This window comes from Balaenoptera musculus, chromosome 14, assembly GCF_009873245.2.
Source record: "Balaenoptera musculus isolate JJ_BM4_2016_0621 chromosome 14, mBalMus1.pri.v3, whole genome shotgun sequence".
Lineage (NCBI taxonomy): Eukaryota > Metazoa > Chordata > Mammalia > Artiodactyla > Balaenopteridae > Balaenoptera > Balaenoptera musculus.
The window spans coordinates 488739-502637 of record NC_045798.1 but is presented as its reverse complement, the minus strand read 5'-3'; the positions used below and the strand labels follow the sequence as shown (position 1 = coordinate 502637).

At 50.2% G+C, this 13899-nt stretch overlaps 1 protein-coding gene and 1 non-coding gene across 6 annotated transcripts in view; one reads left to right on the top strand and one right to left on the bottom strand.

Annotated features, from left to right (window-relative positions):
* POLE (DNA polymerase epsilon, catalytic subunit) overlaps nt 1-13899 on the bottom strand; it is a 55640-nt gene that overhangs the window by 29808 nt on the left and 11933 nt on the right. For 3 of the 5 annotated variants that reach the window (XM_036823450.1, XM_036823453.1, XM_036823454.1), the window contains exons 13-23: nt 12866-12998; nt 12659-12772; nt 12336-12548; nt 11957-12064; nt 7641-7769; nt 7464-7566; nt 7231-7377; nt 6669-6814; nt 3140-3288; nt 1994-2086; nt 1605-1749 (exon numbers count right to left, since the gene is read on the bottom strand). In XM_036823450.1, the coding sequence (XP_036679345.1) occupies nt 1605-1749; nt 1994-2086; nt 3140-3288; nt 6669-6814; nt 7231-7377; nt 7464-7566; nt 7641-7769; nt 11957-12064; nt 12336-12548; nt 12659-12772; nt 12866-12998 (1480 nt within the window). The remainder of the gene's footprint in view (nt 1-1604; nt 1750-1993; nt 2087-3139; nt 3289-6668; nt 6815-7230; nt 7378-7463; nt 7567-7640; nt 7770-11956; nt 12065-12335; nt 12549-12658; nt 12773-12865; nt 12999-13899) is intronic. The other 2 variants (XM_036823451.1, XM_036823452.1) reach the window with 2 other exon arrangements.
* On the top strand, nt 9524-9595 carry TRNAR-UCU. The gene has a single exon. It is a non-coding gene; the product is annotated as a tRNA-Arg (tRNA).

The window sequence follows — 13899 nt, the reverse complement described above, 5'->3', positions numbered from 1 at the left end:
ATACTAGGGTTGAACAAATAAATAAATACATTAGGAAAACTAGAAACAGGAGAAAGGAGCTACTAATAAGGAAAAGAGAATAGATTGGAGCCGGATATATCAATAGACTCGTGTTATATATTTTTAAATACACATGCAGATAAAGAGAGAGAGAAACATACATTCGCGTGTGCAGGGTTACTACACACACACACACACACACACACACACACACACACACACACTTCCTAGACAATCTGCTGTGAGCAGCATGACACCTCAGCACCCCACCTCGGTTTCCAACACCACTCTCCAATAAAAGGGAGCCAGGCTCCTTGGGGAAATGTCTGATTCCAGGGTGGGACAGGGGAAATACAAGATGAGGCTGGAGTGTCTTGTAGTCCCAGGAAGTAAGAAAGTACTCCAAAAAAACCCAAACCCAAACCCCAGAACGGGGCATGTCTCAAGGACATGGGGGTGAATATGGAGGAGCCCCCAGCGGCCGAAGGGGAACAAGCTGAGTAACAAAACATGCCAGGACAGAACTGGGTTGTGGCCCAACAGAACAAACATGCACAAACCCACACTGACCTAACAAATGACTCAATAAAGAGACAAGCAAGGGAATAAGTGGGAGAGAAGGGTGACAGCTCTTCCTTACAGAAGGTTCCGAAGAATAATTTTCAAGGAATGAGGGAACTAGAGTCGCCTTGGGCAGAGTGATGCCTGCTGTAACGAGACCACTGCTAGCGCTAAAACCAGGGGGCGAAGGTGCTAAGCGAAACGGCACATCTGCAGAATCTCAAAGTATCTCCTCCACTGTCTTTACTAATTACAGTGGTGGCTTTGCTACGTGGCCAGACTCTGCCACTCCTCCTGGGAGTGTGGACTCACTGACTCACTCCAATAATGCGACATTGGGAAGCCAGCAGGCAGCAGGAGTGCAGGTCCCGACACCATGCCCTGACAGAATGCCAACACAGGGCATGTACCTCTGGGGTGTTCCTCCAAAAAACCCAAATAACCTCAGTCTAATAACAAACAACAACAGACAAATTCAAATTAAGGGTCAGTTAGCAAAGCACCTGACCAGTATCGAAGTGTCCTGGTCATAAGAGACCAGAGAGACCAAGGGGCTGCGGGGCTGGAGGGGACTAAGGAGACAGGGCGCCCAAACGCAGTGCACAGTCCTGCAAAAAGTGGGGAATCCAAATACAGCTGTAGTTGAGTTACGGTGTGGTGCCGAGGTGACTTCTTAATTCTGACAATTACACTGCGCTTTATAAAAGATCTTACTTAACATTAAGGGAAGCAGGCTGAAGGATATACAGGAATTCTCTGTTCTATTTTTGCAATCTTTCTGTCAGTCTGGGTATTACACTGAAGGAGAATGTAGACTCAGGTAACTTTTGAGCATAGCATTTTCTGGACAGATGCTCAGGCTACAGAAAAACAATCTGAAGGTTGGAGACGGAGTGGCCTGAAGTCAGGAAGGGGAGCATGCCAGTGTGACAGCCAGCCCAGCCCCCTTTCCCAAATCCCCGTCGGAGCGGTGGCACGAGGAAGCCAAGCCCAGACGGTAGCCCCTCACTGGAGATAGTCCCTCACTGGAGACGCAGGCTCACCTTGACCATGATGTTTAACATAGCCCCAGGGTAGGAGATGGTCACCTTGGGCTTTTTCACACTGGTCGTCTTGATGACAAAGTTTTCGGGGAAGCTGTTGGGCAGGACACACCATATTCCATCTGTGTCCAGCTCTAAGGGCCTCCTTCAGGGAAACAGAGAAATGCGGCCACATGGATGGTGGACATCAATGCCTACAGAGCAAGAACCCCACGCCAAGTCCTGACGGTGGACAAGGCTCCTCCTGGTTGTGAACCCACAGAACGAAACACCTGCCCATCTCCAGCTCTGTCTTCACCAACTTGTCCCGTCTCTCCCCCAGCCATCCGGGCTCCCCTACCAGGCCGTGCCCCACCCAGCCTCAGCAGCTGACCAAGTGCAGCACTCACCCGATCTGCTCAATCAGCTCCCGCGCCTGGGTGATAATGTTGGCCCCCGTGAAGCAGACGATGCCAGCCATCTCCATGGAGTACCAGCGGGCCCTGGGAGGGACAGTCACAGCAGAGGGGTGGGAGGGGCTCCCTCTAGAGGGTCGCTAGAGTTGGGGCTGGGAGGAGGGGACGTCTGAAGCAGGGAAGAACTAAGGTGGAATTTAGCTCTGTGCTGAGGACACTCCTCTGCTTCTACTTCAAGGTGCAGGGCTCTGCTCAGGAAAGTTCTGGAAGGATGCAGCATGCTGCCACTGCAACAGCTCACAACCTCAGCTAAGCAGGACTCTCTCAATACCAGCCAGATGGCCGTGTGTCCATGAGTCCCCTCCCACTCTCCCCAGCACCGTCTCATGCCTTCTCCGTTCTCCCAAAGCCCACTCTCATCCCCTGACTTCTCAGGGAAAACACCAGCCCACCTGGCTCAGTGTTCACACCAGGTCTCAGAGGTGTCAAGCGACCTGAGGCCAGGCCCTCCTGCCCCAGGGAACTCTGCTCCGGTTCTAGCCCTGCTCTCAGCCCCTCCCTCTCTGCCATTAAAAAGCAGCAACAGATAATCAAGGCCTCTCCCCCTCAGACCAGTCCTTGGCCCCATCACCACCTTCCCCCTTCTCCAGGCCGCCATGCTGACCCTCCCAGTCTCCAACCACAGGGGCTAGGCCTCACCTTCGATCACCTGCTCTCCCGAGGCCCCCACCCACCTGGTTGTCAGTCCAATGGACACAGGCCCCACCTTGCCTCATCTCCCTTTGGCCCCCGACCCCGGGCATAGTCTCCATGGGGCTTTAGGACACCCGCTCCTGGCTTTCTCGACTTCTCAGAAGGCTTTATTTACACCCCTCACTAGTCGTATGCCAGAAACTACCACACCGCTGTCTGCAGCCCAGGATGCTCAGAAGAACATGTCCAGCAGTACTGACCCCCTTGACGCCCAGGACCCTCTGAGTCAGCGTGACCTCCACCCCTACCCAACCTGCTCTCCCACATTCCTTGAACTGCGGCCCTGCCTCTCGCCTCTCACTCGTGCCCATGGGCCCCACGCATCTCAGCTCCTCCCTTCGTCCGCTAGCCCCATCGGCCCCACCAGGCACTCGGGCAGGAGCCTACCCCTTGCGCATGACGTAGCCGTAGAAGGAGTTGAGGATGCACTTGTGAGCCAGCTGCAGGGAGTCGTACAGGACCTCCATGTTCCTGCAGCGCTTTGCTTCCGCTGCCTCTCCCACCTCCACAGCCGCAGAGAGCTTCTTTCTCCACACCTGAGACCGGCACGGAGAGCTTCTTTTTCCACACCTGAGACCTGCACAGGCTGATCACCCCCCACTCTTCCAGCTCACATTCCCTATGGCCAGTGGCGCCAGGTTTACTATGTTGCAAATTTCCAGTCTATAGGAAACTTGAAAAAAAGTAGAGTGAAGACCATATGCAAGAGGGGCCACTGTTGATATTTTTTGCCATATTTCCTTTATTCCATTCTCTCTATTGGCACAAACAATGGAAAGATGTAGCTCTCATGACCGGAGCCCCCTAAATACTTCAGCATACCATTTCCAGGAACAAGAACATTCTCCTACGTAACCTCAATGCTATTATTACACCCGAGAAACTTAACATGGAAACAACATCAACTTGTTCCTCATAGGGTTGGCACGCTTGGTTCTCACCAATCCAGAATCACCTTCAATCTCGAACTGCCCCATGTAAGACAGATATCCTGAAAGGAGTTCTGAACACAAAGGAATATATCGATATTACATTTTTATTTTTTGTGAGACTAAGGACTAGGAGAAAATACTCTGACAGCAACAACTCACTTGGACACCTCAGACTTGGGGCAACTTCAGCCTCCTGGGACGGAACCCAGAACCTGGCCGCTAACTGGAGAAGGGGATGAAATCCACGTCTGAAGACCAGTGACAGAGGCAGGGGTTTCGCTCCACTAGAGGCCCAGGGGCTCCCAGTCCAAGTCCTGTTATTCCATTTACTCTCTTATTAATAGACTGGACAAGCTGAGTGACAGGGTCTCTCAAACTACGTAACTCACAAACCACTGACTGAAAGCAAGGTGCACAGCATTAGAGGAGACATCTTAGAATAACAATTTACCCCTTAGCCAATACTTATGAACAAACAACTGTTTACCAGACACCAGACCAAGCGGTGGAAGACGGACGCCGCACTGCTAACCAGGACTGTGTGCTACTGTAACTGGCTGCAAAGGAGATGCTCTCCTCACTGTGGTGGTGGTTACACAGCTGTATGCGTTTGTCAAAATCCATACAACTGCCCACCTGAAAGGGTCAGATTTATCCCACGTCAATGTTACCTCAACAAAGTAGACACAGCCACCAGGGAGGGTGACAGACAAGGACACTCGGGGGCGTATGAACTCACTTCCTGCCTGAGCAGCATTTCTTTCCGTTTGCTAGGCTACATGCTGTCACAGTGGTCAAACACCAGACATTCTCCTTCCATCTCAGAACATTTCACCTTTACTCCCCCAGCTGATGATACCTTTTCAGTACCTAGAAGAGTGTCAGGCACATAACAGGCACTCAGTAAACGTGCTGAGTGAATGAAAGGCTTTCCAGGATTTGTATCACACGGGAAGACGTCAGGTTGTTAGTGCTGAGGGGGTGGGGAGGGGGCACGCAGGACCCCCGGAATGCCCGGTGCCAGCCGGGGTCGGGATGGGAGGCTCAACACGGTGACACCTGGCCCTCGTGTCCACATGGGCTGTACCTCCCGGGACGCTGAGCCTCAAAGAGGCCGATGGACAGCTCAGCCCCCAGCAGCTGTGAGGCTGGCGTTTGGCAGCTTAGCTCCCCCTGCTCCATCGAGATGAAGCGAGTCTCAGCTAACAGGAACTGTGGGGGGCTGGCGACACCGCACTGCCAGCTTCCGTGATGCGAATGGCCGTCCTGACGTACCCTAGGACAAGAAGCCAGGCCCATCTGTGTCTTATTAACTAGGGAAACAAGAGCTACTCAGGAGGTCCCTAGTAAAAGCAACTGATAAAGAAATACAAAGAAGGCCATAAATATTTCAGCAAATTCCTCGTCCAATGTGAGAAGAAATTTTTTTAAAAGTTTGGTATTAAAGAACAAAAAAAATTAAGATATTTATTGAGTGCCTACTATGTGCCAGGTAATATGTTAGACTCTAAAGAACAAGACAGACAGTCACTACACTTTCGGCACTCTGATGAGGCAGACAGATGAACAAGTAACTCAATAGTTTAATTAAAATAAAGTGAGAAGGTATGGTGGTTCCTCAAAAGATTAAAAATACAATTACCGGGACTTCCCTGGTGGTCCAGTGGTTACGATTCCACACTCCCAACACAGGGGGCCCGGGTTCGATCCCTGGTCAGGGAACTTGATCCCACACGCAGGCCGCAGCTAAGGAGCCAGCGAGCCGCAACTAAGACCCAGCACAACCAAATAAATTAATTAAAAATTTAAAAGTAAAATAAAATTTTTTCCTTTAAGAAAAAAAAATACAATTACCATATGATTCAGCAATTCCACTTCTGGGTATATACCCAAAAGAACTGCAAGCAGGATCTCAAAGAGATGCCTCTACACGAGGGGTGAATAATTCACAGCAGAAATATTCACAATACCTAAAACATGGAAGCAACCCAACTGTCCAGCGATGGATGACTGGATAAACAAAATGTGTTATGTCCATACAATGGAATATTATTCAGCCTTAAAAAGGAAATTCTGACATAAGCTACAACATGAACGAACCTTGACGACATTAGGCTAAGAGAAATAACCTAGTCACAGAAGGACAAATCCTGTGGGACTCCACTTATATGAGGTCCCTAGAGTGACCAAAGTCCACAGAAGGTACAGAATGGAGGGTTATTGTTAAGGTAGTACAGAGTTTCATTTTTGCAAGATGAAGAGTTCTGGAGAGGAATGGTGGTGATACCTGCACAACAATGTGAATTTGCTAAATGCCTGTAAACTGTACACTTTAAAATGTTAGATTTCATGTTGTGTATATTTTATCATAATAAAAAACCAAAAAAGTTAAAAATGATCATAATAAAGCACAATGATAACAGTCTATCAAGGCAGGGTGGGATGACTCACTGAGTCTAGCAGTGAAGGAAGGTCTCTCAGAAAAAAATGATTTGCTTAAATAGAACACAATTGCTTGTTGATATTACAACTGAGGTATTGCTACATATTTCTATGTATTTCCCTTAATCCTACTGGATCAAACATGTCAGTAAAAACACTCCCCTCACTCCTCCTGGTCAGAGGTCGGCTAAGTAAAGGGCCACGTGGTGTGTACTGTACACGTGCAGGCGTCAGTTTCTGCTGCTCCCTCCCTGCTGCGGGCAAATGCAGCTCAGTTCCAATAAAACTTTATTTATAAAAATGGCTGGCCCAGCCATAGTTTCCTGACCCCCTGCTCTAGATAATGACTATAAAAGCAATCATTCAGAATAGTTGCAAGGCCCCAGGCCCTTAATTCTTCAAAGTTAAATACAACTGCACATTTATTGTCTGAATGCAGGTACCAGCCCAGAGGTGGGGAGTAACACATCGAGACAGCGCCAAGCAAGGATTTTCACCTCAGAAACTAGACTCTGTTCCGACCTCACAAAGGTCAGGCTCACCTTGTGGAGACCTTTGAACTCGTAGCGCCTGTCCCGAAAGGCACGCACCGTGTCCACATAGAAGGAGTTCTCCCGCTGGCAGATGGTGGTGAGACGTTCTTCCACCTTGGTCACGTGGATTTTCTTGTATGCCTTCCGGCAGTAATCTGAGGCACAATTGAGAGTGGGGGGCATGTGAGACTCCACACAGCAGACAGGCCTCCTGGACACAGCCAAGAAAGCTAAGCAATGGATGCCAACAAACGTGGCTTTTTAGGTTAATGCAAAGGAGCAGAAAACTCAGAAAGACGTGTGCTAGTGAAGCATATGAAAGAAACGGCAGCCCCGTATGAATGGACCAAACACATGAAGACCACAGGAAGGAGGGTTTGGTAGCTGAACATGCACTGAAGGATAAATGACAAAAAGAAGCCTATAGGAAGAACTAGTTCACAGTGGTCTCATCTAGTTCAACAACTGGGTCGACTGACCTCAAGGTGTGACACACCAACACAGCCCAACGAAGACTCAAAAGTCAGAGAAAACACAGTCTGTGGAGATGTGCGCTGGCCCAACCGCTCACCTGCCAGCCTCCGCTTCTCGTATTTAGCCTGCTCCTCGCGGGACAGCTCATGAAAGGCCCGGGCTGGGCCCTCTGGGGTCAAGGGAGGGAACTTCTCTGACTCCAGCTGGTGCTGGATCCGATGATACTCGCTGCGACTGGCTGGCACTGGGAGGGGTGATGGGAAGAGAGTCTGTGATAGAGGCCCAGCCACCGCTCCCTGCTGAGCAGCACCACCCAGGGCGGACACTCACTGAACTCGCCCCTCCACTGCCAGGACATCTTCCTCTGGCAGTTTGCTCCAGGCTTGTTGAAGTCACAGGCAGCACAGGTGGCCTCATCCACCATGGCAGAGGGCTGTGAGGGGATAGGAAGGGAACAATTAGGGTTTGGGCAAAAGAGCTTGATTCTGATGTGAGAATCTCTCTCACCTGCAGGCGGTTCGTCAAGATGATGTTGGGGTACATGGCCCCCACGTCCAGGTGGTAGATAAGGGGACACTCAATTCGGTTAGGAACGTCTTTCAGGGAGGTGAGCTTGGTCTTAATCTGATCACACACCTACAGAGAAAGGGGAAAGAAGTGGAGGCTGGCGACCAAGACGAAAACTGGAGACTGGACAGAGTGACAGAGAAAGCACCATGGGTCGCAGACAGATGACAGATACCAACACCAGGCCCTGGAGGCGCAGGGGACTTGCAAGAAAAGACAGGACAGCATCACGGGAAGCAGCAGCCTCCACCCCAAAGAACTCTGGGGGTCGGGAGAAAAGCACAGAGTCTGTGGCCTCACATGGCACGGCCCGTCTGCTAGCAAGTAGGGCACCCAGCTAGATTATCAAGAGCCACAATTCCTGGGTGCCCCGAGTGCCCCCATGGTGCAGGCGTGTGCCACAACATCAACATGCCAGCAATCCCTCATCTGATGGATGCGAAGTTTCAAGAGGTTAGTATGGGCTCAAGGACGGGCCCTCTTAGACCAAACACCTGCTCTGAACTGTGACGCTTGACTGTTTCCAGCATTACTTTATAAACCAATGAATCAGATTCTGTTTCCAGACAAAGCTATTAGCTTAAAAACCCTCCTAATGCCAAACACCTAGAAATCCTAAATGAAATGTGAAAACTATCCCTGTAAATGCAATTCTGAGCTTCTAAGTCATCCCCAGAGAGCAAAAGTGACGAGCAGACTCAAAACCAGAGCAGTGAGTTGACTCAATGGGTACCTGGCAGGGCCGGGCCCTGTGCTGAGGTCTCCAAGACCATCCCCAGGTTTGGTGACTCACAGGGAAAAGACACAGAGCTCAATCAGCAAAGGAAAAAGGCACTTGCGGAGGAGCCCCAGGCTCAAGCTTGGATGAGCTGAATTCTTCCAGCATCAAGCTGTGACAACACATGAGAAGTGCTATCTCCCAGGGAAGCTCGTGGAGACCCAGTGCCCAGGGTTCTTACTGGGGGCCGTTCACGTAAGCAGCTCTGCCTGCATGGACCAAAACCCGGACTCCCAGAAGGAAAGCAGGTGCTCAGCACAGACCACCTTGTTTGCACAAGCAACCTGAGCGTCCGTGAGGCCTTCCTATCAGAGGGAAGCAAGAAACTTGTTGGAACCCGAGTTCCCAGACACCGAGGGCAGCCGTGCAGCAGGCCTTTCTGAGGTCAGCGGCCTCAGGCCTGTGCTGTGAGCTCTTTCCTTCACACTTCTCATGCCTCCTCAGGGAGGGGCAAGCTACACACAACAGGGAGACAAAACACAGAGCCCCAAATAAAGGCAGGACTCTCAAAGGCCGCCTCCATAAAAGAATAAACTAGAACAAGTCTGCTCACCAAAACCATGTGCATTCTGGGCTCTGGGCAAAGAAAGCATCTTCCCTGAGCATCTGTCATCACGGGTGCTAAGAGGTCTGTGATTTGCATTAAACTCTCCACTAAGACTGAGACCCTCCAGCCAAGAAACCAGATAAGAAGGGACATCAGGCCTGTGTCACTTTTGTGGAACCAGGAAGAAACTGTAAAATTACCTGACAGTCCTCCTACTGAAGAGGAATTCACATTCCAAAACTGCAGAACATGGGGAAAAAACACCCACCATGACTGAGAGCAGACACAGTGGGAGGAGACCCCTGAGAACGTCAGAGGAGTAACCTCCTGGAGTAAACATGCTAAAATGAGGCTAATTAAAGACAATAAAGAGCAAAAGTCTAAAACACAGGAAGAGAAACAACAAAGACCTACTGTATAGCACAGGGAATTATATTCAATATCCTGTAATAACCTATAATTGAAAAGAATATGAAAAAATATATATATATAGGGAATTCCCTGGTGGTCCAGTGGTTAGGACTCTGCACCTCTACTGCAGGGGCACGGGTTCAATCCCTGGTTGGGGAACTAAGATCCTGCAAGCCACGCGGCACAGGCAAAAAAAAAAAAAAAAGATTATATACATATGTATGTACATATATATATATATAAAACTGAATCACGTTGCTGTACACCTGAAACTTTATAAATTACTATACTTCAATAAAAAATTAAAATTAGAAAATAAATAAAACATAGGAAGAGAAAAAGTCCACTTTAAAGAAATAAAGCACATTTGAAAAAGAACCCAACAGAACTTCTAGAAATAAAAATATTGTCCTAAAAAACAAAAACAGTCACTGAAACTATAAAAGGCTAAACAGGCTTCTGATAGCCATGTATTTTTGTTTTATTTTTATTTTTATTCACTCCCCAAATGTAACACCTAGTTAAACCAGAACATTAGGTATGTACTTATTTGATAAGTTCATTTTATCCAAAATGTATGCAACACTAAAATTTGAGAACTACTGTATTTAGGAGTTATTCTAATAGTCATTAGATAATTTAATTTAATACACTGGCATTCTTAGACAAGCTGGCTAAAAAAAAAAACCTTTAGATCTGGGGTCGGCAAACCTCTGTGAAGGACCAGATAATAAATACTTCAGGTTTTGTGGCCACAGTCTATCACATATTTTTTTTTACAACATTTAAAAATATGAACACCATTCTTAGCTTGCTGACTGTACAAAAACAGGCCTTATGGGCTATAGTTTGCCAATCTCTAAACATTCAAGTATAAACTGGAAAACATCTAAATTATGCAAAAATTAACCAGAAGAAAAACATTAATCAGAAGGGTAGCCATCTTTTATGAAATACATTAACTTTGGTAAAGTCACATTAGAAAATCACTTGAATGCAAAATTGCCCTTAGTATTAAAAAGTTCCTTAAAACCCTCCAAAGGAGTCAAACTCAAACTAGTAAGGAAAAAATGACTAAAAGGAATATCTATCAAGTAGAACAGGAAATACCAGAAACATAATACTTATTGTTTCTAACAATCTCAGGCAAATGAGCCATTCGGAGAACAATCCCCCATCCATCTCTGTGCTAAGGCAAGCTCTGAAATGCTGCTCTGGAGGGAAGATGAGACGACCCAAGTAAGGGGCGGAAGGCTGGGATGACACCTGGACAGGCCAGACGTCGCTGTGAGCCCCCAGCTGACCCCTCCCACCAGCTGTCATCATATCACTGCCCGGATGATCACTCAGGAACAAAAAGGTGAACCTGCTGCCCTTCCCCTAAAGACCCTGGGCCACCCTATAGAGGAGTTTCAGGGACTTTGGAGACAGCTACGAAGACGTGCTACCTGTCACCCAGAAAGAGTTCACATCCAGATTCACTAAGGTGTCTGGAGTCCCTCCAGTTAGCATACCTTAAGCCTCACTCCTCACTCATTTCATTGGTTCTTGGACGTGAAAGTAGTCTCTTTTGGGAACTCCCTGGCGGTCCAGTGGTGAGGACCCAGTGCTCTCACTCCCAGGGGCCTGGGTTTGACCCCTGGTCATCTGGGAACTAAGATCCCGCCTGCTGCGCCCACCCCCACACCAGCCCCGCAAAAAAGAAAGTAGTAATTTTGTTCAAGTTGTTCTTTAACTCCTCTTTGTTATTCAGCCCAGACTCTCTTCTTCCCAAGTTGGTTCATGGAGAGTTCCCAAAGTACATGACAGCTGCAGCTGACAAGAGCTGCACAGTACTTCATAGTTTGCAGAGCATGTGCACACGTTCTTCTTTGAATTTTGCCTGGTGAATCTGTTACAAGGCGTTTCTTGAAATCAGTCCTAGAACTGGTAAGAACTGCAAAGTACTGAAGTAGTTGAATATGTTAAAGTGTTGAGCAGGACCTGACAGAGACCCAAGATGTGCCGCATCCAGAGGAACAGGACAGCAAAGTGGGAGGTGCCTAGGGCCTCCAGTCATGTGACGCACTTTGCATATGGCGTTTTCTAACCATTATGTGATGGACTTTACAGTCACTGTATTCTGCCCTGTAATTTGTAGGAACTCCTACCATCATTTTTTAAAGTCTCCTGACAATAAAAAGTAAAAATCCTCCAATGGCTCCTCACTGCCTACAAAATACAGTTCAGGTGAACTGGCACGGAACCCTTCACTTGCCTTCCTTGCTCCCACATCACACCACTTTGTCCCGAAAGCCTTCGCCATCTCTGTGAAATCCTCCCACCTCACCAAGTCGAGTCACTCACTGCGAGCACCACGCTCTCCTGTCCTAACTAGACCGGACCAGGCCCCGTGTCCTCTGTCTCGGCGCCCAAGCGCCACCACACAATAGGTGCACAATAAACATGCCGATGAAAGAAGCCAATGTGCGAGGCGAGGCGTGTAAGCAGACCGTCCCCCCTCCAGCCCCCGCGCGTTACCTCTTGGAAGTTGGTGACCTGCTCCACGGGCACCTTCTCCTCTTCCTCGATGGCGTGACGCATGGTCTTCTCCACCCGCTGCAGCAGGAAGTCAAAGGCAGCAGGATTCTAACACAAACAACCGAGAGGCCATGAGTAAGAGCGGAAAATGCCCTCGCACCAAGCAACCTGCCTCAGGTGGGACGCTACAATGAGAACGCTCCAGGAGCCAAGTGCTCGCCCTACAGCACCCTAAACGGCAGGCCAGACAAAGGACGGCTGGCGGGGGGCCCACGGGGCGAGGGCTTTATTTCAGCCCTTGTGGGCTGGGTCCCTCCTGGGTCCGCCCACAGCTCTGGCGGGAAGAGGCCCAGCTTCAGGAGCCTCAGGGGGGGCGCACCATCCGGAACCGGCAGGGGATATCGCTGCGGAACACGCCCGACTCCAGGGCTTCCACGTGGCCACCCACGTAGGTCTCGGCGTCCAGCACGTGGCCATCTTCTGTCAGCTTGCTGAACTCTGGCTCCTGCTTGTTGGGGAAGATGATGTTGGCGTGGAAGGCCTGTACCATCAGCAAGGCCTCACACAGCGTCCCGGAGCCCTTCCGCAGCACCTACGGGGGAAACGCCAGGCTTCCAGCCAAACAGCAAAATCCAATGGCTGCGTCCGCATCAGCGGCCTGGGACCACCCCTGGCAGGCAGCGGGCCGGGAGAGGCACTGACCTCGTCGGGCTCCATGGGGATGATGGTGCACAGGGCGAATATGAAGGGGTGGACGTACTTCATGTACAGGTAGTACGTGGCCACCGCGTCTGACACCGAGTAGGTGGCCAGCGTCTAAGGACAGAGTATCAGAGAGTAAGGTCAGTGAGGCGCCCAGCAGGCCACCACCCCCAGCCGAAGGGCAACTCAGCGAGGCAGTGCACGTGCCTGGGGCTGCTCAGTGGCCATCCGGCACATGTCCTCGGGGTCCAGTTCCACGGGGTCATAGCCCAGCTTGGCTTTGGCAGCTGCTTTGAGGTTGTGGCTGCCCACGGGAAGGTAACTGTCCCTCTTCACCCACCTGGGAATGAGAAAGAGAGCAAAAGCCAGAGATGATTCTGAGACGAAGCCCAGGAACCTGTGAGAGGCTGCAAAGCTGGACACACCACAGGAAGATGCAGGGTCCTGATGGGTATCCCAAACATCTCCAAGGCGTCACGTGGTGCAGGCCCCTTGTGAAAAGCTTTCACCCCGATCCAGTCAATTTCAGACAAACCCACAAACAAGGAGATGCCAGAGCCAGTCCTACAGCCCCACGGCCTTCCTCTCAGCCTCACAGAGAAATACAAAGGTGAGCAGGCAGGAACCTGCACCCTCTGGCCTTCCGGATCCCTCCACAGCTTGTCCCCTCTACAGGTGCCACCAGGCTCTGCCCGGCTCTGCCCCGCTCTCCCCGCCCCTCACACCCTGTTGTCAAACTCCCCTCATCCTCTTGCACCATCCCTTCAGCACAGAAACGCTCCAGGCCACCTTGTGCCCATCGCCACCTCGTGCCCATCGCCACCTCTTCCCCATGACACACACCGCTGTCTCTCTAGGACCCACGTCTTCTTACTGGCAGCATCCAATCTCACCTTCCTTGGCCTCCCTGCCCTGTGGGCCATCCTCTCCCTCAGAAATGCCCCGCTGGGGCCTCCCCGGCACTGCTGCCTCCACTGAGGGTGCCCGCTTCTCTTTTACTTCTCTTCTTGAGAATCTATCAACTATCACTTTTTTTTTTTTTTTTTTTCACATCATGGTGCCCCACAGTCTCCAGGCCCTCCACGTGGGTAGGGCTCCCAGGCCTGCTTCCACTCGGAACCCGAGCTCTGTCCTATTCCCCCATGAGCCCACCCCAAGCCCTGAGAACCAGAGCTTCCCACGCCTCCTGCACCTGCCCCCAAATCTACAGATCCCCAAGTCCTCGGCTCTCAAATACCTCT